Source organism: Mustelus asterias, chromosome 13 (genome assembly GCF_964213995.1).
Source record: "Mustelus asterias chromosome 13, sMusAst1.hap1.1, whole genome shotgun sequence".
In the NCBI taxonomy this organism is placed as follows: Eukaryota; Metazoa; Chordata; class Chondrichthyes; order Carcharhiniformes; family Triakidae; genus Mustelus; species Mustelus asterias.
Window position 1 is genome coordinate 107,171,257 of NC_135813.1, and position 23,198 is coordinate 107,194,454.

General features: G+C 40.6%; 1 protein-coding gene across 1 annotated transcript in view; it reads right to left on the reverse strand.

The window, feature by feature from the left end:
• Positions 1-1,396: 1,396 nt before the first annotated feature.
• The window catches only part of ift81 (intraflagellar transport 81 homolog), a 95,961-nt gene continuing 74,159 nt past the window's right edge, over positions 1,397-23,198 (reverse strand). The window contains exon 19 of the mRNA XM_078227463.1: positions 1,397-3,727. Within this exon, the coding sequence (XP_078083589.1) occupies positions 3,545-3,727 (183 nt within the window). The 3' untranslated portion in view covers positions 1,397-3,544. The remainder of the gene's footprint in view (positions 3,728-23,198) is intronic.

A 23,198-nucleotide genomic window follows, 5' to 3' on the forward strand; every position in this document is an offset into this window, starting at 1 on the left:
CCATCCAGTCTGCACTGGTTCTCTGCAAGAACATTCTATCTAGTCCCACTCCCTGCCTTAGCCCTGTAACCTCGCACATTCTTTCTTTTCATGTAGCAATCCAATGCCCTCCATCAAACCTGCCTCCAACACCCTCTGAGGAAGTTTGTTTCAGACTCCAAATGCCCTCTGGGTGAAAAAAAGTTTTCCTCTCATCACTTTTTGCCAATTTTTTTGAATCTTTATCCTCCAATTCTTGATTCTTTTGAGTGGGAGCATTTTTTCATATAAAGTCTCTTCCTAACCTCCTTTGCTCCAATCAAAACAGTCCCAGTGTCTCCAATCTATCCTCTTAACTACAGTTCTCTATCCCTTGAATCATTCTTGTGAATCTCCTTTGTACTCTCTCCAGTGCCTTCATTCCTCAAGTATACTGCCCAGAACTAGACACAGTACTCTAGATGAGGCCTCATTAGTGTCTTCTATAAGTTCTTGAACTTAATGCCCCTACTATTAAAGCTGAAGATACTATATGCTTTATTAACTGCTGTCTTGACATGCCCTGTTATCTTCAATGGCTTATGTACATATACAACGGGGTTTCTCTGTTCCTGCACCTCCTTTTGAGTTTGTCCCTTTATTTTTTGCTGTCTCTCCAAAATGAATCACCCCACACTTCTCTGAGCTGAACTTCATCTGCCACTTGTCTGTCCAATCCACTAACATGCCTATTTCCTTTTGAAGTTCAAGACTACGTTCACTACAATCGACTACATTTCCAATCTGTGCTTCATCTGCAAATTTTGAAATCATGCCCTGAATGCACAGTTTGGATCATTAATATATATCATGAAGAGCAAGGATCCCAGCACTGACCCCTGAGGAACTCCACTACAAGCCTTCTTCTAATCTGAAAAACAACCATTTATCATTACTCTCTGTTTCCTGTCACTTAGCTGATTTCTTATCCAAGTGCTGACTTTCCCTTTTATTTCATGAGCTAGAATTTTCCTCAAGTCTGTTGTGTGGCACTGTATCAAATACCCTTTGAAAATCTATATACACATCACCAGCATTGCCCTTATCAACCTTCTCAAAAAAACTCCTGAAAGTTAGTTAAACATGATTTTTCCATAATGAATCCATGCTGGCGTTCCTTAATTATATCCTGCACTTGTGACTACTGATTTTGTCCCAAACTATGGTTTCCAGAAGTTCCCTAAACACTGAAGTCAAACTGAAGTCATACTTCAGTAGTTCCATGTCGAACAGGTGGCTGAGACTACTCCAGGTTCTGAAGCCTGTCTGTCTGCTTTCTTTAAGTTCACTCACAGCCTGCCATTAGCATTTGCGGATTTCCAGCCCACATTTCACCCTGCAGTGAAATCGGGACACCAGAATGAAAATTCAGCCCATTAAGATAGAAATGGATCAGTTTATTGTCAATACATTAACATTGCCAAAGTTGATCAATTCACAATCATACTGCTAAGGTTGACAAAAGCCGATGCATTTTGATTTAAATTGTTGCACATACCTTCCACTAGGAACAGTATGTGCTATATCCACAGACCAGACAGTTAAAAAGTACAGAGGAAATAATCTTATAAATACTTACTTTCATACATGTTTATACACTAGATTTTTTTTTATTGTGATAGCATCAACAACATCCTAGTGTTTTTACTGGTCGCAACACATTACATGCTGACAACTTTATCATTACAATAGTTTTAATCTAATCATAACTTGCTTAAAATATCAGGCATAACAATAACTTATTAGATGACAAATAATTACAATACCAGATTCAAGCGGTTCAATCTGCAGCTTCTTAGTTCCCACTTATATTGATGCTGTGTCACTCCATCATATTTACTTCTCTTCTTTCAAAGGGAAGCACAAAGTCTCATTTACAAAATTTTTACAAACACCTTTAAAAAAATACTCGTGGTGGGCAATAATGTTTGGGATAGAATAATGGTGCTTATGAAGAAAAGTGAATCTCACTTTGAACTTGTGGAGGAGGATAGGACGCAATATCATTCTTCCAGTCTCCGTCACCTTATTTTGTTAATGCATTCATTGGTGACAAAATTTGTGCATGAGGAACAGCTACCGATTTTCAAGTTGATGTGTACAATTTATAATAGAGAATGGATCTGGGGTTTTTATCAAGTTACCATTGGAAATATCAGAAAATTCAGTGAAATTAGTTGGATGCTGAATCCAGTATATTTCCTGAGAGAGTTCTTTTTATCTGAAGAATAATTGGCAGTGACATCTGCACTCAATAATAGGCTCAGTCTAAAAATTACTCCAAAAGATGACTGCAGTCCCAGTTCATTGACTTATTTTCAGCTGCTAAGAAACCTTACAGAACTTAGCAACTGGCCCTTCTTAAACCATTAAATCTAATAATAAAAGGCTCTGTCATCAAGGAGCTAATTGGTGATTTATCATGTCTTTACTTGCTTAACAATCATTATATCCTGCATTTTGATAAAATGCAATCATCTTTTATATTCAATAATGCAGAAAAAAATTCTACAGCATTAGAATATTAGTACTGTTTGCACTTTGGATGAACTGAAGTAGAATACAGTTGTTTAAGGATAAGTAACCCCTACCATTTTGATTAAAATATTCAAATAGAATTCAAGCTCATCTTCTACATTGGTAATAAATTTTGGGATTGTTTGCAAGGCAGTAACTACACTAAGGATTTAGATTATGCTATAAACCTTAAATTCCTCCCCATGAAGACAATATTGCGTGCTACAGTATAACATCAAGACACTGACAGTCCACTTGCACCGTGTTCAATTGGTAATTCTTCATTCTCAAGTCCAGACCCTAGACAATAAGCGCCAGTAAATTATTTGCCTGTGCAGAGGATACATAGCCAACAGCAATCCTGCCCACATTTGGACACTTTTTAGTAAAACTTTTTTAATGATGATCAGAACAGTTGCCAACATTTCCCTTTTTAGTTTTGGAACAAAGCTAATCCTAAGTGTTGCCATCATTACCCTTCAGCCAATCCAGCATATAGTGCAGAGGTCAAACCTGGAACGTGTCTATCATGCTCCACATCATAGTGCACTTTCCATATTTCTCACTAAAACATTTCATTTTCACCCATGCTCTGGTCATAGCTTTTTTCCCAGTTTATCTGAGCTGCATTGCTCTTTACATTTGCTTTTCAATGCTGGCTTTTATTAGCTGATGAAAGACTACATAGGGTATAAAAGGTTACCTACTGGTTGTTTCTCATTCTGGATATTTAATACTCCACAGTGAAGTAGCCTGGTGAAAAAACAAAAAATACCTATCTCTGCTTTACCTCACGGGAACGCAATGTTGCAACAGAAGGATTGTCTAACCCACTGTTGCAAATGAGACTTGTATGTGCTATTGCATACAAAATGTAAAAGTTACTAAACAATTAATTGCACATTAAATTTATAATTAATTGTATAATTAAAACTAAAAACTGCTGAAAATGGCAAAAACTATTATAATGCTGTTTTCTATGTGCAGTAACAGAAATGAGTTACAGAATTTACAAGATTAGTCTGTCCTCCCCGCTTTCCTGAATCACCTGACCAACAGAATTCTGGTTTTGCTGTTTTTGAAAGCATAGTTTCTTGCATTCCATCAGTTGCTCAAAATCCCGCCACATTTTAACCTGCTTCATGTTTGGCCCATGGCTCTCCCGGACAGCTTTCTGCTTCTCACGTAGTTTCTATTGGGGAAAAGAAAAAATATTTCAGCTTGCTCATAGTGCACAGATGGGCTGCATTATAAAGTATAAGAATGCTTGACAGCTCCTCACATAAGTTTATGAGATATCCAACACAGGTGAGATCAATAAACTGGAAGGCAACTGAAAACACCAATTAAGACACATACAGGTTTGGTTTAAGAGCAAAACAGTCCGAATAATTTTAACTGGAGTGTGCCATGTGTGGACCAAGTAGAAATGAAAAGAACTTCAGAACACTAGAGAAGAAAGAGTAAAAGAATTTTAACAAATTTCTGCATTAATTGCAGGACGATATTCAACAGGCACTTTAAACTAGTAAGGGCATCGATAACATGTAAAGAGATGGCTTGTTTGAGGTAACAGTTGTGTTGAACTAGGAGTCATCCATTTAAATTGAGAAAATAGAAGTAAAGTTGGATGCTTAGAAGTTTCACTTTTCCCAAAGGGTTATCAACCTATGGAACAGGATTTCAGAACTGATACTAACGATTGATGCTTTGCAACCTTCCAAGAAAATTTTATAATTTTGTTAAATGGCATTGAATAGTACAAGATGAATTATTTCTAATAACTAATAGGCTGGAGTGTATTGGTGCTTGTTTGATCACTCATTGAGGAATTAGGGAGGAGGTTTTGATACAAAATTCCTGAATTGGAACCAGCAAGAGTTGGACAAAATGTATGCGCAAAATGTTTTTTTTTAAAAAAGTCATAGATATGTTATATAACAGTCAATAAGAGGATTCAAATTAATTCCTATTCCTACAAACCCCTTTCCTAAGGTGCTAAAAGACAGTCAGCAAACCAAAAGTAATAATGCAGGAATAACTCACCAGCAACAGAATCATTGCTTGTTAACGTGCCCCGCAAAAAGATGCAGAAGATGCCGAGATACTTCTCTGCAGTAATGGTGATGGAATTGATGCTTTTCCTCTGGTGGGTGGAGCTACTAAGTTTAAGCTTTAAAAGGTCCACTAGTTTGTTGGCACATTCAGAATGTTTTGGGGGATTCATTAAATCTTTGAAGTGAATCACAAGACGGATGACGTAAGGTACTTCAGAATACTATTGGTATCAAAGCAGGCAAATGGTGGTGCTTATTTCAAAGGGACAATTCATTACAATGGAAATTCTTTCCAAGCAAGGACTTCTATGTTTGCTGTACCTCCGCTTACACATCATCACCATCTGCACATTTTAAGAAATGTTCCATGCCACTGCTGCTATTGAAATGCTTTCTGATTCGACTGAGAGAGAACAACAATGTACTGTGACGTCACACAGTTGGTGACATGGACAGTGTCCAGTGACAGTGATAAATGACATCTCATTTACATGGTCATAACACAGATTTTTCCAATTGTCTTCTGGGATCTATGTAAGGAATGGTGATTCTGAAGGACTCACTGATGCATTGAAAAAAACTCAAATTTTATGTTATGACCTTGGGGATACCAATTTGAGTATTAGTGTTCTGCAGTTCCATTTTTTTTAAAAAGCAATACATTTTGAAAAATTCAAATTCATCCTGCTTCTGCAATTTGCCTGCTTCTTGCTTCTTTCTAAAACCACGGACTGGCAATGATTCTTTGAAGCTACTGTATGTACACTTGACAAGCTACAGTATATTAATTGTAGTAATCATGAGTATAATGATATGTTTTACATATTCTACTTATTATTGCTTACTTAATCAGAAATTATTGTTTTAAATGCCACTAATTAACTGTTTTATTAGTTTTTTTCCCCCACAATAGTGTCCCACAATCTAGCTCATGTATTCTGAATTAATTCACGTGTTATATTTATCTACCCATTGACTGCCTTGTACGGAAAATGGGTAAATATAGTACAGGGCATTATTTTTGCAATTTCCACAATGATTCAATCTGGGGCCACATGGCAGGTTTTAATTCGCTGAAAGACATCTTCGTCAGTATCCGCTCAGCTATGTAGCAGTTGATTCCGATGATTAAATCTCACTACATTTAGCACATTACATTTTTGATCTGGTATCAGGAGGATTAACCTTTTGCATTACCATCCATAATTTTAGTGAATTTCAGTCACTAAACAAGTGATATATTATAAGTGGATTTTTACCACATTAATTCAAGACACAAGATTAAACATGCTGTAACATTAGTTCAATGTGCTAATAAAATATCATTCTTGTGATTGTCAGAGTGTCTCTAAAGTATGCACCACTGGGCAATACTTTCAGAATCATTTCTTTTTAGGAGCAAGTAATAAATTTAATGAAAAAATAGTTGTTTTAAATGATTTAATTTAGTCCAAAATCATGCACTGCTCGAAACAGAAAACTGTTATTTAGTAATTTCCTCTAAAGTAGGCTAAGCATCATATGGCAATCTTTAAGTCCATATTTTTACACACATGCACATGTATACATACATCTTTTCTCCTGGCGAAGTAATTAAATAATACCAGTCGATAGCATTGTCATAGAATCATAGAAACCCTACAGTGCAGAAGGAGGCCATTCGGCCCATCGAGTCTGCACCGACCACAATCCCACCCAGGCCCTACCCCCACATATTTACCCGCTAATCCCACTAACCTACGCATCTGAGGACTCTAAGGGGCAATTTTTAACCTGGCCAATCAACCTAACCCGCACATCTTTGGACTGTGGGAGGAAACCGGAGCACCCGGAGGAAACCCACGCAGACACGAGGAGAATGTGCAAACTCCACACAGACAGTGACCCCTCCCCTCAGGGATAGAAGGGGATAGATAGAGTGACAGTGTTTTAAGACAAATTATTCAAGTTTGTTCCTTTAAGGAAAATACATGCAATAACCCATTCTCCACCTCTGTAAATATATCGATATGCACGCATCCCTCCCCCTTACTTTTTTGGAGCAAAATTATAGCATGACATTTTTAAAACTTGTCTCAATCACAATTTATATGCCATCACCTCTAAGGAAAAATGATCAGGAAAGCTACCATATTGTCATAAAACCACAAATTGTTCACTAACGTGCTGCAGGGAAGGAACGCCACCATCCCTCTTCAGTCTGGCTTACACATGATTCAAGACTACATGACTGATCTTAATGACCTTTGAAGTGGCCTATTAAGCTATTCACTTATAAAAACAAATTGCTTTAAAGTACAAAGCAATCTCTAGCTAAGCTGTTCCAGCTCAGCTTTGACACCAGTACCTAGCTGACAGGAAATTTGTCTCGGCTTCCTCCTCTGACACATCACAGAAGCTAATCAAAGACACAAACAAATTATTTGCATCTGTGAACGAGATGCATTTTCTTTCGTCATCCTTTTCAACCTGCCTACAGCTACTGACAAAGTGAACCACACCATCCTCCTTCAACTTGAGACCACATTTGGAATATTGTGTGCAGTTCTGGTAACCTCACTATAAGAAGGATGTGGAAGCGCTGGAAAGAGTGCAGAGGAGATTTACCAGGATGCTGCCTGGTTTGGAGGGTAGGTCTTATGAGGAAAGGTTGAGGGAGCTAGGGCTGTTCTCTCTGGAGCGGAGGAGGCTGAGGGGAGACTTAATAGAGGTTTATAAAATGATGAAGGGGATAGATAGAGTGAACGTTCAAAGACTATTTCCTTGGGTGGATGGAGCTATTACAAGGGGGCATAACTATAGGGTTCGTGGTGGGAGATACAGGAAGGATATCAGAGGTAGGTTCTTTACGCAGAGAGTGGTTGGGGTGTGGAATGGACTGCCTGCAGTGATAGTGGAGTCAGACACTTTAGGAACATTTAAGCGGTTATTGGATAGGCACATGGAGCACACCAGGATGATAGGGAGTGGGATAGCTTGATCTTGGTTTCAGATAAAGCTCGGCACAACATCGTGGGCCAAAGGGCCTGTTGTATGTTCTATGTTCTAACTCTCCTTTGTTGATCAGTTGAATGGAACTGGCATTGCCTGGTTCCACTCTTATTTAGAGAATCTGCTATAATGACTTCTCCCCCCATATCTGTCTTGTTACCTCTGGAGTTTACCCCTCACCCCATGACTTTGTCACTCCTATCACTCATCTACATGCTGCTCCTCAGTAACATCACCCAGATATATCTTACCACCTCCTCGCTCAACCCTACACTACTGTCTCTGTCCGAGATGATGTGGAGATGCCGGCGTTGGACTGGGGTAAGCACAGTAAGAAGTCTCACAACACCAGATTAAAGTCCAACAGGTTTATTTGGTAGCAAATACCATAAGCTTTCGGAGCACAGCTCCTTCGTCAGATGGAGTGGATATCAGTTCTCCAACAGTGCACAGACACAGAAATCAAGTTACAGAATACTAATTAGAATGCAAATCTCTACAGCCAGCCAGGTCTTAAAGGTACAGATAATGTGGGTGGAGGGAGCATTCAACACAGGTTAAAGAGATGTGTATTGTCTCCAGACAGAACAGCTAGTGAGATTCTACAAGCCCAGGAGGCAAGCTGTGGGGGTTACTGATAATGTGACATAAATCCAACATCCCGTTGGATTTCGGATTTCTGTGTCTGTGCACTGTTGGAGAACAGATATCCACTCCATCTGACGAAGGAGCTGTGCTCCGAAAGCTTATGGTATTTGCTACCAAATAAACCTGTTGGACTTTAACCTGGTGTTGTGAGACTTCTTACTCTGTCTGAGATCCCATCCTAGACAAGTTGTTAATGTTAGTTAGAAACACAAGGATGATTTACGGGGTCACATTAAGACAAAATAAATTTGGATAATAAAATAGGAAGGAAAATGCTATAATTTTGCTGTGCATTGAGATAAGGATGAAGACCTGCAGGCATTTTAGATAAACACATGGGAACAACAGAGCAATTTCAAGCTTACCAGAACAACTGGAATAAAGGTAACATGCACGTGCTTTAAGAATAATACTCTGCATGCTTCCATTATTGCATTTAAGATTTTTTTAAATCCAAGAAACATTAAATCCAAGAGAATTAAATGATATGGTTGGGAAGATGGAGTTGAAGTAGAATCATAGAATCCTTACAATGCTGAAGGAAGCCATTCGGCCCGTCAAGCCTACACTGACAACAGTCCCACCCAGGCCCTATTCCCGTAACCCCAAGTATTTACCCTGCTAATCCCCCTGACACTAAGGGGCAATTTAGCCATAGCCAATCCACCTAATCTGCACATCTTTGGAGTGTGGGGGGAAACTGGAGCACCCAGAGGGAACCCACGCAGACATGGGGAGAATGTGCAAACTCCACACAGACAATGACCTGAGGCCAGAATTGAACACAGGTCTCTGGCACTATGAGGCAGCAGTGCTAACCACCGTGCCACCATGCTGCCCATATCATAGAATATCATATTAAATGGCAGAATAGACTTAAAGGTCCGAATGGGCTACTGTTGCTCCTTTTTCTTATAATCTGATGTTTTACTGATGAATCAGGAGGAAATACGAGTTGCATTGAGTACAAAAAAATTCTGAGCATATAAAAATGCAGATGCAGCAAAATACAGAGTTCTAAGGATAAATAGAATGGTTAAACCTAAACTAAAATGTAAAAGACAGTTAAGCTAAAATTACAGGTAACAATACTAAAGGTAGTCATGAAGATAATACAAAATATAGTTTGGATATTAGAAAGACAAATAAAGAATATAAAAAGACGAGCAGAAGGGTGGGATGCTCTTCGGAGGATCAGTGCAGACTCAATAGACCGAATGGCCTCCTTGTACACCGTAGGGATTCTATATGAAAAGAAATAATGATGAAGCCTGTTAACACACATATCAAAAGTTAAAGGAATAATTAAATAATACCATAGGCCCACTCAGGGATAAAGAAAGGTGTCTAATTGTGGGAGTAAGAACATAGCTGGAGTGGAGGAAGATATGGAACAATGGTTACAGCTAACAGCAAAAATATTTTTCCAAGAGGCATAAAGAACCGAAGATGAAGAAATCAGTGAGTCCTGATGCATGTTCCTCCACTGCTGGAAGAAATCTAAAAGCGATAACAAGCTTGTGCCACAATTTTTCAATTCTTCTTAAAAATGTAAATTGTGCCATAAGACTGAAGAGTTGTTTATATGATACTATTGTTCAAAAAAGGAGAGAAAGGCAAATTCGCTAACAGTAGGCTAGCGATCCCAACATTAGTCCAACATAAAATCTTAGAATCCATAATTTGAACTAAAATTAGCAATCATTTAAAAATGCATGAGTTAATCAATGAAAATCAGCATAGATTTTTTAAACAATAGTTGAATTTGACAAATATTAAAGCTTTTGAAGGTAACCAATTACATAGATAAAGGGAATTCAGTGGATGTAGTGTATGGGGTCTCAGAAAAATATTTCATGAGAGGTTCCTCAGAAATATTCTAGTGTATGATATGTATACTGTATGACACAGGACATGTAGCAGTGTGGATAGAATATTGTTTGCCTAAGAGGAAACTGATACGAATAATTGGGTGTTATTTGCACTGGAGTGGTAGACTTCAAGGGGGTCAGTGCTAGCAAAACCTTCTCTTCATTATATATCTATGATTTGGACTTGGGTATAGGAACAAAGTCTTCAAATTTACAGATAATCAAAATCAAGCTCACCAGGATGGGAAACTGTAGTTGCAAAGAAAGACATGGGAAGATGGGATAAATTTTACTTGAGCAGAGAAAGATAAGTGGAGATTTAATAGATGTTTAAACAATTATGAAAAAATTGAAGATAGGGTGAATGAGAAAAGTTTGTTTTCCATGGTTGTGGGGGAGGTGGGAGAAAGAGAGTAATAAAGAAACATTACTTCAAAATCATTGCTGAGAGAGGACAGAGTTTAGAAAGTAAATTTCTTTACTCAGAAGGTTCTTGGAAAATTGAACATTTTATTACTGGAAGTGGCTGAGGCAAAGGCCAGAGCAACCTCTGAGAGAAAATGGGATGAATATTTAAATGAGAGGAAGATACAGAGGGACATAGATAGGATGCAAGACTGTGCGGAGAAGTGGCAGATGGACTTCAACCCAGATAAATGCGTAGTGGTCCATTTTGGCAGGTCAAATGGGATGAGGGAGTACAATATAAAGGGAAAGACTCTTGGTACGGTAGAGGATCAGAAGGACCTTGGGGTCCGGGTCCATAGGACTCTAAAATCGGCCCCGCAGGTGGAGGAGGTGGTTAAGAAGGCGTATGGTGTGCTGGCCTTTATCAATCGAGGGACTGAGTTTAGGAGTCCGGGGATAATGATGCAACTATATAAGACCCTCGTCAGACCCCACTTGGAGTACTGTGCTCAGTTCTGGTCGCCTCATTACAGGAAGGATGTGGAAAAGTTTGAAAGGGTGCAGAGGATATTTACAAGGATGTTGCCTGGATTGAGTGGCATGCCTTATAAGGATAGGCTGAGGGAGCTCGGTCTTTTCTCCTTGGAGAGACGTAGGATGAGGGGAGACCTAATAGAGGTGTATAAGATGTTGAGAGGCATAGGTCAGGTGGACTCTCAGAGGCTTTTTCCCAGGGTGGAAATGGCTGCTACGAGAGGACACAGGTTTAAGGTGCTGGGGGGTAGGTACAGGGGAAATGTTAGGGGTAAGTTTTTCACACAGAGGGTGGTGGGCGAGTGGAATCGGCTGCTGTCAGTGGTGGTGGAGGCGAACTCAATAGGGTCTTTTAAGAGACTCCTGGATGAGTACATGGGACTTAATAGGATGGAGGGTTATAGGTAGGCCTAAAAGGTAGGGATATGTTCGGCCGAAGGGTCTGTTTTGTGCTGTAGTTTTCTATGTTCTATGTTTCTATACAAGGCCTAAGAGTCAACACATGGCAAAGTGCAGACAGGGTGGGCTGAGTTGCATCTTTATATCCCGTATACTTTCAATATTGGTTCATTGATTCTAAGCTTTACAAACTGCATTCATCTTTCTGTAAGATGTTGTTTGTCTGTAACATATATGGCAAAAGAATCATAGCTGGCAATGATCTTTAAGTACAATATTAAAAATTCTGAAATTATTTAATGGAATTCTTTTAGAAAGGATTTATAAATTGCTCCTCTTGATAGCATGACCCTCCTCAATTAAAGGCTAGATTGCCTCGTTTCTGAACATTTTCGTGGATCCAAACAATATATCTTGTTGTCCTATTTGTCCCTGAGCTTAGCTTCCAAGCCCATAATCTCTCCATTACCGACTGCCTCATTCCACCTCCGTAACATTGCTCTTCTCTGTCCTTACCTCAGCTCACCTGCTGCTGCTAAAACCCTCATCCATGCTTTAGTGTTCTTCCAATTCTGACCTCTTGCATTTCTGATTTTCTTTATTGCACCACTAGCCACTGTGCCTTCAGTTGCCTCAGGCCTAACCTCTTGAATGCTCTCTCTAGATCTCTCCACCTCTCTCTCCTTCTTCTTAAGATGCTCCTTAAAATCTACCGAGGTAACCAATTGTCCTAATATCACCTTATGTGGCATGGTCAAATTTTGCCAGGTAATTAATTATTCATGTGAATTGTCTTGGGAAATTTCACTATATTAATCATGGTATAAAGTTATTGTTTTTGGTAATGTGTTAATCAACCCTAACTCTAGCCCAAATAGCCACTTCTATGGACACAAAATGGATGATACCTCCCAATCAGTTTTTCCTTTCCACAAGACTGCTGTGAGACTGACAAATCCCAGTGTTCAGAGGAAAAGTGAGTAAACTTCATTAACTAGGAAGGATTCAAAGTCAGACCATGAGGTAGAAATCATTACTAGGCTACCTGATTAAATATTTGGGCTCATTAGTTGACCTCAACCTCACTGTTGGAGTCAGGTCCATAACTTCAAAAGTACCCAATTAATAACAAAGATTATTAGGGGCGATTCTCCAGAAAAAATTCTAAGTGTCTAATTTGCGTGAAAACTGGAGTAAATCACTTTTTTCAGTGGGAGTTTGGAGAAGAATCTCCCACACTCTGTGCACTGTGGAGTGCCTCAGCATGAATCACACTGAAATTCAGTGGGCATTCAGTGAGATCGGTGCATCGCAGTGGACCCTGTCTGTCAGCCTACCAATTGCTGGCCAGCTCAATTGTTGGCTAGCCCCGCATCCCCAGCCCTCTCACCCACGCCAGAGCCTAATGGCTGCCCCCCCCCCCCCCCCCCCCCCCCCCCCCGAGCCTAGCCTTGACACTCTCCCACAACATCCTGGTATGGTGGGAAGGTCTTATGAGAAAAGGCTGCGGGACTTGAGGCTGTTTTCGTTAGAGAGAAGAAGGTTAAGAGGTGACTTAATAGAGGCATACAAGATGATCAGAGGATTAGATAGGGTGGACAGTGAGAGCCTTTTTCCTCTGATGGTGATGGCTAGCACGAGAGGACATAGCTTTAAATTGAGGGGTGATAGATATAGGACAGATGTCAGAGGTAGGTTCTTTACTCAGAGAGTAGTAAGGGCGTGGAATGCCCTGCCTGCAACAGTAGTGGACTCGCCAACATTAAGGACATTTAAATGGTCATTGGATAAACATAGGGATGATATTGGAATAGTGTAGGTTAGATGGGCTTTAGATTGGTTTCACAGGTCGGCGCAACATCGAGGGCCGAAGGGCCTGTACTGCGCTGTAATGTTCTATGTTCGGCCCCCTCCACTGCTGCTCAGATCCCCTACACCTCCCCACTCCCCAACCATCACCACAGACAGCCCTGATCACTGGACTCTCTCCCCCACCGATCCCGACTGCAGACTGGCAGCGAAACCGCCCCACCCCCATTGATCACCCCATTGGGTCCCGCCCCCATTAGGCTTCACCCCCATAAGGTCCCACCCTTTGGCACTGCCCCATGCCCAATAGGGAGTGCCAAGGTGTCCCCAGGCATTGGCACTGTGCCCCCTTGAGGCACTCCCAAAAATGCCAATGCCCGGGGGCACCCCCCCCAGCACCTGACCCTCTGAGGGGCCCCAATTGCCCCCTCTTCACTCCAGGGAGGTTGGGCCACTAGCTCCCTGAAAGTAGGAAAGAACTGTAAACCCCACTGGAATGAAATACTCCTGGGGGAGGGGAGGTTAGCAGGCCTAGAGACTTCAATCTCAGGCTTGCTAATTATATTTAAATCAATCCCTACATATGTAATGCAGCTCCGCGCCTATTTCTACCGCAGAGCTGACGGCGCTGGAAATCCGGCACTGGGAGATGTGCTTGGGGCTAGTGCCCAGCGTGGATCGTGCTAATTTGGCCCCGCTTAAATCTCCCAGCTCGCTATGCTAAAAAATCAGCGCAGCGGGATGGGAGAATCACCTCCATTATCTTTGAAGTAAATGTTCTGTCAATTTTTGTAAATTACTTTCTCTCCAGAATGTCAAGCCTACTGAATGAAAAATGCTCAATTGTGTGGCATATCTACTACCAGACATTAAGATGTTAAATAATTGTCATCATTATTATAGTATGATGTCACTTGCTCCAATTGAATTAAGGTGCATGAGTTTTGGCAACTACCTTCCATTTTAGTGATAAAAACAAATTGGATCTGAAGGGAAAACTATGAACACATCTGCAGAATGCTACCTAAAACATTCATAATGCATTCGCTTTGTTCTTGTACATCAAGCAAAAGCCAATCACAATCAGTTAATCCTAATCATGCAGCATCATATATCATATGCAAAAGTGATCTACTGAATGCATTTGCTGTAAAGTAGATTGCAAACAGGACATTAAATTTTTAACTAATTAATTAGGCTATGGGCTACATTGAATGTGCATGTGTGGCCTCTGGAGGCAATCAGATCAAGCCCAATATATTCTTGGCTTTTCTGTCATGCATCTTTCGTCACAACAGCCTCATGAGACAGCCACGAATCATAGTATTTTGTTTTCTTAAATGAGTAACAAAATGGTCTTTAATCCATCAGGCTCATTATTAGAAAGGAATGAAACAGTAGTGTATAATATGTAACACAGTCCACAGTTTCAACTGCAGATAGAATCCTACAGTAGAGAAGGAGGCCATTCGGCCCATCGAGTCTGCCCCGACCACAATCACACCCAGGCCCTATCCCCATAACTGCATGCATTAACTCTAGCTAGTCCCCCTGACACTAAGGGGCAATTTTAGCATGGCCAATCCACCTAACCTGCACATCTATGGACTGTGGGAAGAAACCAGAGCACCCGGGGGAAACCCACGTAGACATGGGGAGAATGTGCAAACTCCACACAGACAGTCACCCAAGCCGGGAATCGAACCCGGGTCCCTGGCGCTGTAAGGCAGCAGTGCTAACCACTGTGCCACCATACCGCCCAGATGCAGAGACAGAAGATATGGAATAGAAAGAGATGTGGCAGACATTCCCAAATGACGTTTTTTCAAATTTAAATTACTTTATAGTTGGGCAGGATCCAAATATAGGGCTTAACCAATAGATGAAATGGGAACGAGAACATGGAGAATGTGGGCTTTCTGTGGCTGCCTCAAGTTGATTTCTGGAGGCTGAAACTGCCAGCAAATCACAGTAATTTGGGCACAGCAGGGAGTGTATCTTCCTTTAAACTGGTTCAGCTGAAGTACTATCATAGCTTAGATTACAACATCATAAGAACACAAACAGCTTATCCAAATTCTCACATTTTGTCTCTGCTGTGAGGCAATTACTATGGGACATATTGATGCTATGCCTACTTTTTTCACTCATCTGATGAAGGAGTAGCGCTCCAAAAGTTCGTGATTCCAAATAAACCTGTTGCACTTTAACCTGATGTTGAGACTTCTTACTGCGCCCACCCCAATCCAACGCTGGCATCACCACCTCACTTTTTTTTCTTGTACCTTTTGGTACTTTATTCCTAATCAAAAAAGCCAATCAAGTCCAATCAAAGTCCCCACATGAGGGACAAACCAGATCCAAGCTGACAAGACAAGAATATATATCCCATCTTGGGCTTGCTCAAACAAGATCCAAGCTGACAGGATGAGGCATTACATCCCCTCCCAGACTCAATCTGAGCTTCATCTTAGCCAAAAGGCCGAGTTGACTTTGAAAAATTGCATCAGGTAAAGCCTCGGTTCAACTTCATTGGCTATCCTGATCACTTGGTCGACCCGAGCACAGACAAACCATGATCGCAGGCGCCAGCACACCCCCAAGTGCAATGGGCTTAGCCGCATCCCCTGCCTGATCATGGTTTCACCCCTGATAGGTAAGTATGGTGCTGTGCCTACTTTGTGCATAAACCTCTAATTTATGTTACTCATAATTTTTTTAAAAAGATAGCCAGGAAATTAATCCTGTAAATCACAGTGTGGAATGGCGATAGATAGTGAGTACATGTGGATAACTTTGCTTCTCCCACATTAAGCTACTTTATAGAATTGATTAATTGGAGGGCAGATCGCAAATTGGGTAACAATTTGTTTGCAGTCTCCTTGTATCAGTGAAAGATCGCTGTTAATGGGTGTGTTCTGTATGGAGTCTGATTACTAGTGGAGTTCTGAAAGTCTTAATATGAAGACTGTCAGAGGGTCGTGTATTTTTGAAACCCTTGACCCAGAGTGCTGTGGATTTCAGTCATTGAGCATTTTCCATACAGAGGTCAAAAGATATTTGGCCACTAGAGAACTAAGAGATATGGGAAATAGTGCAGGAAGATGGAGTTAAGGTCCATAATCATCATATTGAATGACAGAGATAGTTTGAAGGGCCAAATGGCCTACACCTGCTCCCATATCTTATGTTTTTATATCAAGATGATTTGCTTTTCACAAAGAGTCATTAAACTTTGGAATAAGTTGCTGACTTGTAGAGATTGACAGAAAGCATTAAAGAGAGAACTGGATGAGTTCCTGAGTGTGACCGACATGAAAGTATAAAAAGGTGGATGGATTATTCAGTGACTGTGTTAAATAAGAGAGGTGTTGCTGACCTCTCACACTCTTATAATCTTGCAGCAGTCACAGAAGAATCTTCTAAGTGATAGTCATCCAGATGTTCCCTTTCAGGTACTTCAGCCTCCAACAGCTAGGGCCATCTCCTCAGTAATGTCCAAATCCAAGCTTTTTTTATATGGCACTGCTGTGCAGGATACAGCAAACTGTATTTATATGGGACACATGAAGTTGTGCATACTGCAGAACACCTCTTGACCTGTTACGGCCATTAAATTTCCTCTTTAAGACCATGATAATCCTATTTATGGTCACTCAAGCAGAGATTCATACTTTGCTTGTAGTACTGCTGATCTTGTTGTAGGTCTTGCAGCAGTTATTATTCTTGGGAGCACAGGGTACACCAAGTCACCTGCAAGCTATTTGTCGACATAATTTACAGAGGCCTGAATTCCAAAGGTCGTATGTATTTCCCAAATGTTGCCTCTACATGCAGGGTTGTTAACCCTCTAAGGCTGGCCTGGAGTCCCCAGGAATTGAAAATCAATCTCCAGGACTTGGCTGTGTGCAACCATGGAGAAAAATCATTGGGACGTTAAAAAAAAATTTTTTGTCATTTTCTTTGAACATTTTTCATTACATGTAAAAATATTGAAAATGAAAACAAAAAGGCTGTTTAGCTAACAGTCAAGCATCATCCAATTGGGTAATGGGCCTTTTTGTTTTCCAATTGGCATTGGAAGGCAATACATCACAAGAATGGAGGTGTTGGCCGACTAATGGCAAGACCGCAGGGGCAAGTCATGTGATGAAACCTCCAGGAATATATTTAATCACAGTTGGCAACCCTATATGTGCAGGACTATATGCTTGTTGTGAAGTACAATCCAAGTTCCTGAAGTGGAAATCGTTCCTGTAGAGAAAGTAACGAGATTAACTGTGTGAGTTCCAAAATCAATATGGATGGCCTCTAAATATCCTGAACCTTGGGAGCAACCGCATAAAATTGTAAGGCCTTTTTTTATTGCTTGCTTGGTGTGGTGCCAAACTGGATGCATTCCCCAGCTCCTCTCACCTGCTGAATACATGCCCATACTGATATTAAAGATCCCCTGTGGCTGCCTGAAATGATCTAGTACCATAAAAGTTGTGTGTGTTCATCACCCAATAGCCACAAATAGAGCAGTGTCGCCAGAAGACTGACTGTCAAAACTGATGCAGAAGCTTGCACAGCTGTCGTTCTGCCTCTTTGCTAAGTGCACACTTTTTAACAGCTCTCTCCTAAATTCTTCATTTCTTCTGTGATGCATTCTCTTTAAATGTGGTCTCTAAATCCTTTTCTCCCAAACTTTCCTGATCCTCTTCTTGCATGATAACAAAATATAAAGTTATGTCCATAGCCTTCACTACTTGTGAGACTGTGGAGGCAAAATCTCCTAATTGTCTCTCATTCCCCAAGGCAGCCAGATGCAAGACCAGGACTGTTGATGCTCATTGCAACAGTCAAAAAGTCAATCCTATCTGCAGAAATCATTACTCTAACACTCCACACACTTCAGTTCAAATATTCTTCACATCGATCAGTTTCAGTTGATTCTGGAAACAGCTGAACTCTTTACTTTGCATTCTAGCTTACCATCTTAGTGCATTGAGAACATAAGTCTCAGAGATTCAGGGTTTCAATGCCACTGATTCGCAATTAAATATATTTAAATTAGCTGCATTTGGGTTTATGGAAAGGGCCAGATTGCATTTAGAAATTTGGATGGATAGATTTTGGGGTGGAAATGCACTTCATCTCAATTTTCTGGCCAGGAAACAGATTGCCCTGATTTTACACTGCTATTTGTTTTTAAGTTGTGCCTCACAGTAACCATCCATTAGAAATAAGCTGTATGTCTACTGTCATTGTTTAAAATGCATTGTTGCATGGTAAAATTAATAATCTGCCCAGATAACATTCCATTATAAAATCTAATCATCCCTACTTCTGATGTTTTTTTTGAGAATGCCTCAAAGGTGGGTACCTGGGGATGGTGTAGTTCAATGATATAAAGAACTTCCTTTTTACCTCATTTATCTATTAGATGAATGAACAATAGATAATTTTATTAGGGAATTCTCAAGTCTTAAAACCTTGTCCAACAGTAAGTCTTCACTTGAATGAATCTAGTAAAGCCAACCTAATAAAAAGTCAACTTGTAGCCTTGCAATCAGCCTTGTAATAAGTAATACTTTATCCCAATCAACCTATCTTTTTCCACACAGATGTACTTAATGTTTCTGCCACTGAATGACACAAAATGACACATTTCTGATGGTGCCTTAGATCGGGATTTTGTGTCCTGAGAAATATCATCAAAAGCAGCACGCCAAATAAATAGAAATGCTTGTCACCATCCCAACAATAAGCTTAATAGTGCAGCAAGACTTTAAAAACAAGGAGAATTTTGAAGACAGCTGTGGGTCTTTGGTTGTTCACACTTCCTTGGTGTTCAATGGTCACAATTCAATTTAAACTCATCTAATTATCTTGCAATGTTGACACTAAAACACATTTCTTATTTTGAATGTTTGCCTTTTTAATTGTCAACATCCTCAATGTTAATTGAATTAGTAACAGATGGATTGCTAAGTAAATTAGCCTTTATGGAACAGAACTACAGATACGCGGAGATTTTAAGTTTTAATCCTCGGTTTTTGCTGCGTTTGCACTTAGCCAATGGCAGTTAGGAAAATACAATTATTTTCAGGGTTTCCTCGGAGAGGTTTTTTAAAAAAAGTCAAGCTGGATTTCTATTCTCATTTTCTAGTTCCCCTCCTAGTGCCTAGTTCCACAGTGAAGAAACCTGAAGATGCAATTGTGGCAAATATCTGACTAGGTGTGGCCTTGTGGTATAGTGTTTAACCTGGTGTTGTGAGACTTCTTACTTGTGGTATAGTAACATCCCTGCCTGTGAGTTAGCAGCTCCAGGTTCGAGTCCCACCCCAGTACTTAATGCCCAATGAAGGTGCATTCATTACATGGCTGAATGAGTTGATTATGAACTTTCAAGTCTTCCCAACACACATAAATGGCAGGCAGTAAGAATGGGAGAGATTCCTGCTTACCTATGTGATGGAAATAAAGTTGACACCTCTACCATCACTATTCTTGGCTCCAGACTACAACATACATGGGACAGTGTATCTTGGCACAGCAACTCAGACTTAGAGTCACTTGCCACCAGAGGTAACCAGATAGATGCTGGTGGCTGCAGAACTACACCCTCACATAATTTGATTTTTTGATTTGATTTATTGTCACATGCATTAGTATACAGTGAAAAGTATTGTTTCTTGCACACTATAAAGACAAAGCATACCATTCATAGAGAAGGAAACGAGAGAGTGCAGAATGTAATGTTACAGTCATAGGTAGGGTGCAGAGAAAGATCAACTTAATGCGAGGTAGGTCCATTCAAAAGTCTGACGGCAGCAGAGAAGAAGCTGTTCTTGAGTCAGTTGGTACGTGACCTCAGATTTTTGTATCTTTTTTCTGACGGAAGAAGGTGGAAGAGAGAATGTTCGGGATGCGTGGGGTCCTTAACTATGCTGGCTGCTTTGCCGAGGCAGCGGGAAGTATAGACAGAGTCAATGGATGGGAGGCTGGTTTGCGTAATGGATTGGGCTACGTTCACGACCTTTTGTAGTTTCTTGCAGTCTTGGGCAGAGCAGGATCCATACCAAGCTGTGATACAACCAGAAAGAATACTTTCTATGGTGCATCTGTAAAAGTTGAGTCATAAAAAGGGGAGAAAGTGTGCAAGTGAGCGGGGGGATTGTGAGGGGGAATGATTGTGTGTGGGGGGTGTGCGAGTCTGAGAGGCTGAGAAGTGGTGAGTGTGCGCGCGAGAGGGGCGAGTGTGTGCGTTTGTAAGAGAGGGAGACATGAGTGCGTTTTTGAGAGAGAAGGGAAGATGTGTGTGTGCGCGTGAGAGGGAGGTGCATGTGTATGATATGAGATCAACTTTTCAGCAGCACTCCTCTCATTAAAAATGACAAAAGACGTAATTTTTTTAAAAATAAGAGAACTTTTTAGATTCTCCACTCCTAAAGTGGGTACTACTTCAAGGGATTAATGTTAAGGGGCCAAGAGTGGGTGACTTGCCCAGGGGTTAATGTGAGAGAGCCATGTAGCTAGTGAACCTATTTGTGACTGTGCGTTTCTTCCTAATTCCTAATATATGTCCATAGATATAGCTAGAGAAGACTTATTTACATTTATTTTCTGCATTCGCACTGACTTTGAGGAAAAATGGGGCGTAGACATTGAGAATGCTTGAAGTTCCCCGATTCACTTGGGAGGTCACTCGGGGTTCCCCCATGGCTCAAATAAGCTACGGAAACCCTGAACTAGGATATTAGAAGGGATAACTATGTTCATAACTATATCCACTTTAGTACTATGTAAATAACTTTCAGCTAAATCTTATATGGTATAGATATTAATTATGGGTCTGATTAGCATTTGCATAATAGTGTATGCCAAGACTATGTGAATTTCCAATACCAGTTAGTGCCTATCCTGCTATGCTCTGAGATTAGTTTTCATCTATTCTGACTGTACAATTGAGTGGAGATATGTGTTCGAATACAGGATGCATTCCTGCAATTCCAGGTGCTGATTAACAGCTGCCAAGCATATTTCCCAAGACCCACTTGAACATGCAATGAATTATTTTTGTCCGGAAGTTCTTGCTAAACTTATCTGCACTTCTTATAAACAATTTTATCATAAAATCTGGTAAATTTGTACTTGATCTAATGCCTACAATCTAAGAAAGACAATCTGGGAAGTGATGAAGATGGTTTTTCAAGCTTTTTAAAAATTATTTCTCAGCAACTGCAAAATCATTGTTCAGCTACATGGCTTTCAAAGTTGGTACTTTTGAGCTTTTCTTGTCAATCCACATCTTTGTACTGACCATAAAAACAGTGCCAGCTTCAAATGGCATTTTGTACTGTTGTCATTGCAAATGAGTGAAAAACACGGATTTTAGGGAAACAAATAAAAATAATTTAAATTCATGGTGCAGTAGTTGCAGATCACTGTCTCTCAAAGAGTTTAATTTGTCATTTAAGAAACGGGGCGGAATTTTCCGGCTGTGCTCGCCCCAAGGCTGGAAAATCCCGCTCAAGGTCAACAGACCTTTGTATTGTCTGTGTCCTGCCCGCTACGATTCCACCCAGGGTATCCCTCAAAGATCAAAATTTACTATTTTTTAAATAACTATTGAGTCATTGAACACATCAGGTGGAATCTTCCCCACAAATTCAAAGTGTCAAGAAAGTCTGTAAAAAGGACTGTTCCATACCGGTCTTTTGGGCGCGGTCAGTACTGCAATCTTCTGACACTTAATGCAATGAAAGAGCCATGTGATTCACACTGGCATGGAGGCTCCAAGCACATAACTCTCCCAAAGTGACTGCAGCTGTATGCTGTTAAGCAGGAGGAGCTGCATTTAAGAGCTAATGTTGCACACAAAGACACACCAGGAAGATGGCACCACATAGAGCAGCTCCACGGTTCACAAAGGGGAAGCTGCGACTGCTTATGAGAATATAGGAGGCATGGTTAGTAAGTTTGCAGATGACACCAAGATTGGTGGCATCGTGGACAGTGAAGAAAGTTATCTCCAATTGCAATGGGATCTTGATCAATTGGGCCAGTGGGCTGATGAAAGGCAGATGGAGTTTAATTTAGACAAATGCGAGGTGATGCATTTTGGTAGATTGAACCAGGGCAGGACTTACTCAGTTAATGGTAGGGCATTGGGGAGAGTTACAGAACAAAGAGATCTAGGGGTACATGTTCATAGCTCCTTGAAAGTGGAGTCACAGGTGGACAGAGTGGTGAAGAAGGCATTCGGCATGCTTGGTTTCATCGGTCAGAACATTGAATACAGGAGTTGGGATGTCTTGTTGAAGTTGTACAAGACATTGGTAAGGCCACACTTGGAATACTGTGTGCAATTCTGGTCACCCTATTATAGAAAGGATATTATTAAACTAGTAGGAGTGCAGAAAAGATTTACTAGGATGCTACCGGGACTTGATGGATTGAGTTATAAGGAGAAGTTGGATAGACTGGGACTTTTTTCTCTGGAGAGTAGGAGGCTGAGGGGTGACCTCATAGAGGCCTATAAAATAATAAGGGGCACAGATCAGCTAGATAGTCAATATCTTTTCCCAAAGGTAGGAGAGTATAAAACTAAAACTATGGTCGAATTTCTGATACAAATGGAAGAGGAGAAAGTAGGGTCCCATACCAGTGTCCTCTGTTTGAACAGAGGGAAGTACGATAGGATGAGGGCTGAATTGGCTAAGGTGGACTGGGAGAGCAGACTGGTAGGTAGGACAGCTGAGGAACAGTGGAGGACTTTTAAGGAGATCCTTTTCAGTACTCAGCAACAATATATCCTGGTGATAAAGAAGGACTGTAAGAAAAAGGATAACCAGCCGTGGATAACGAAGGAAATTAAGGAGAGTATTAAATTAAAGACCGATGCGTACAGAGTGGCCATAAATAGTGGAGATTCGGAAGATTGGGAAAACGTTAAGAA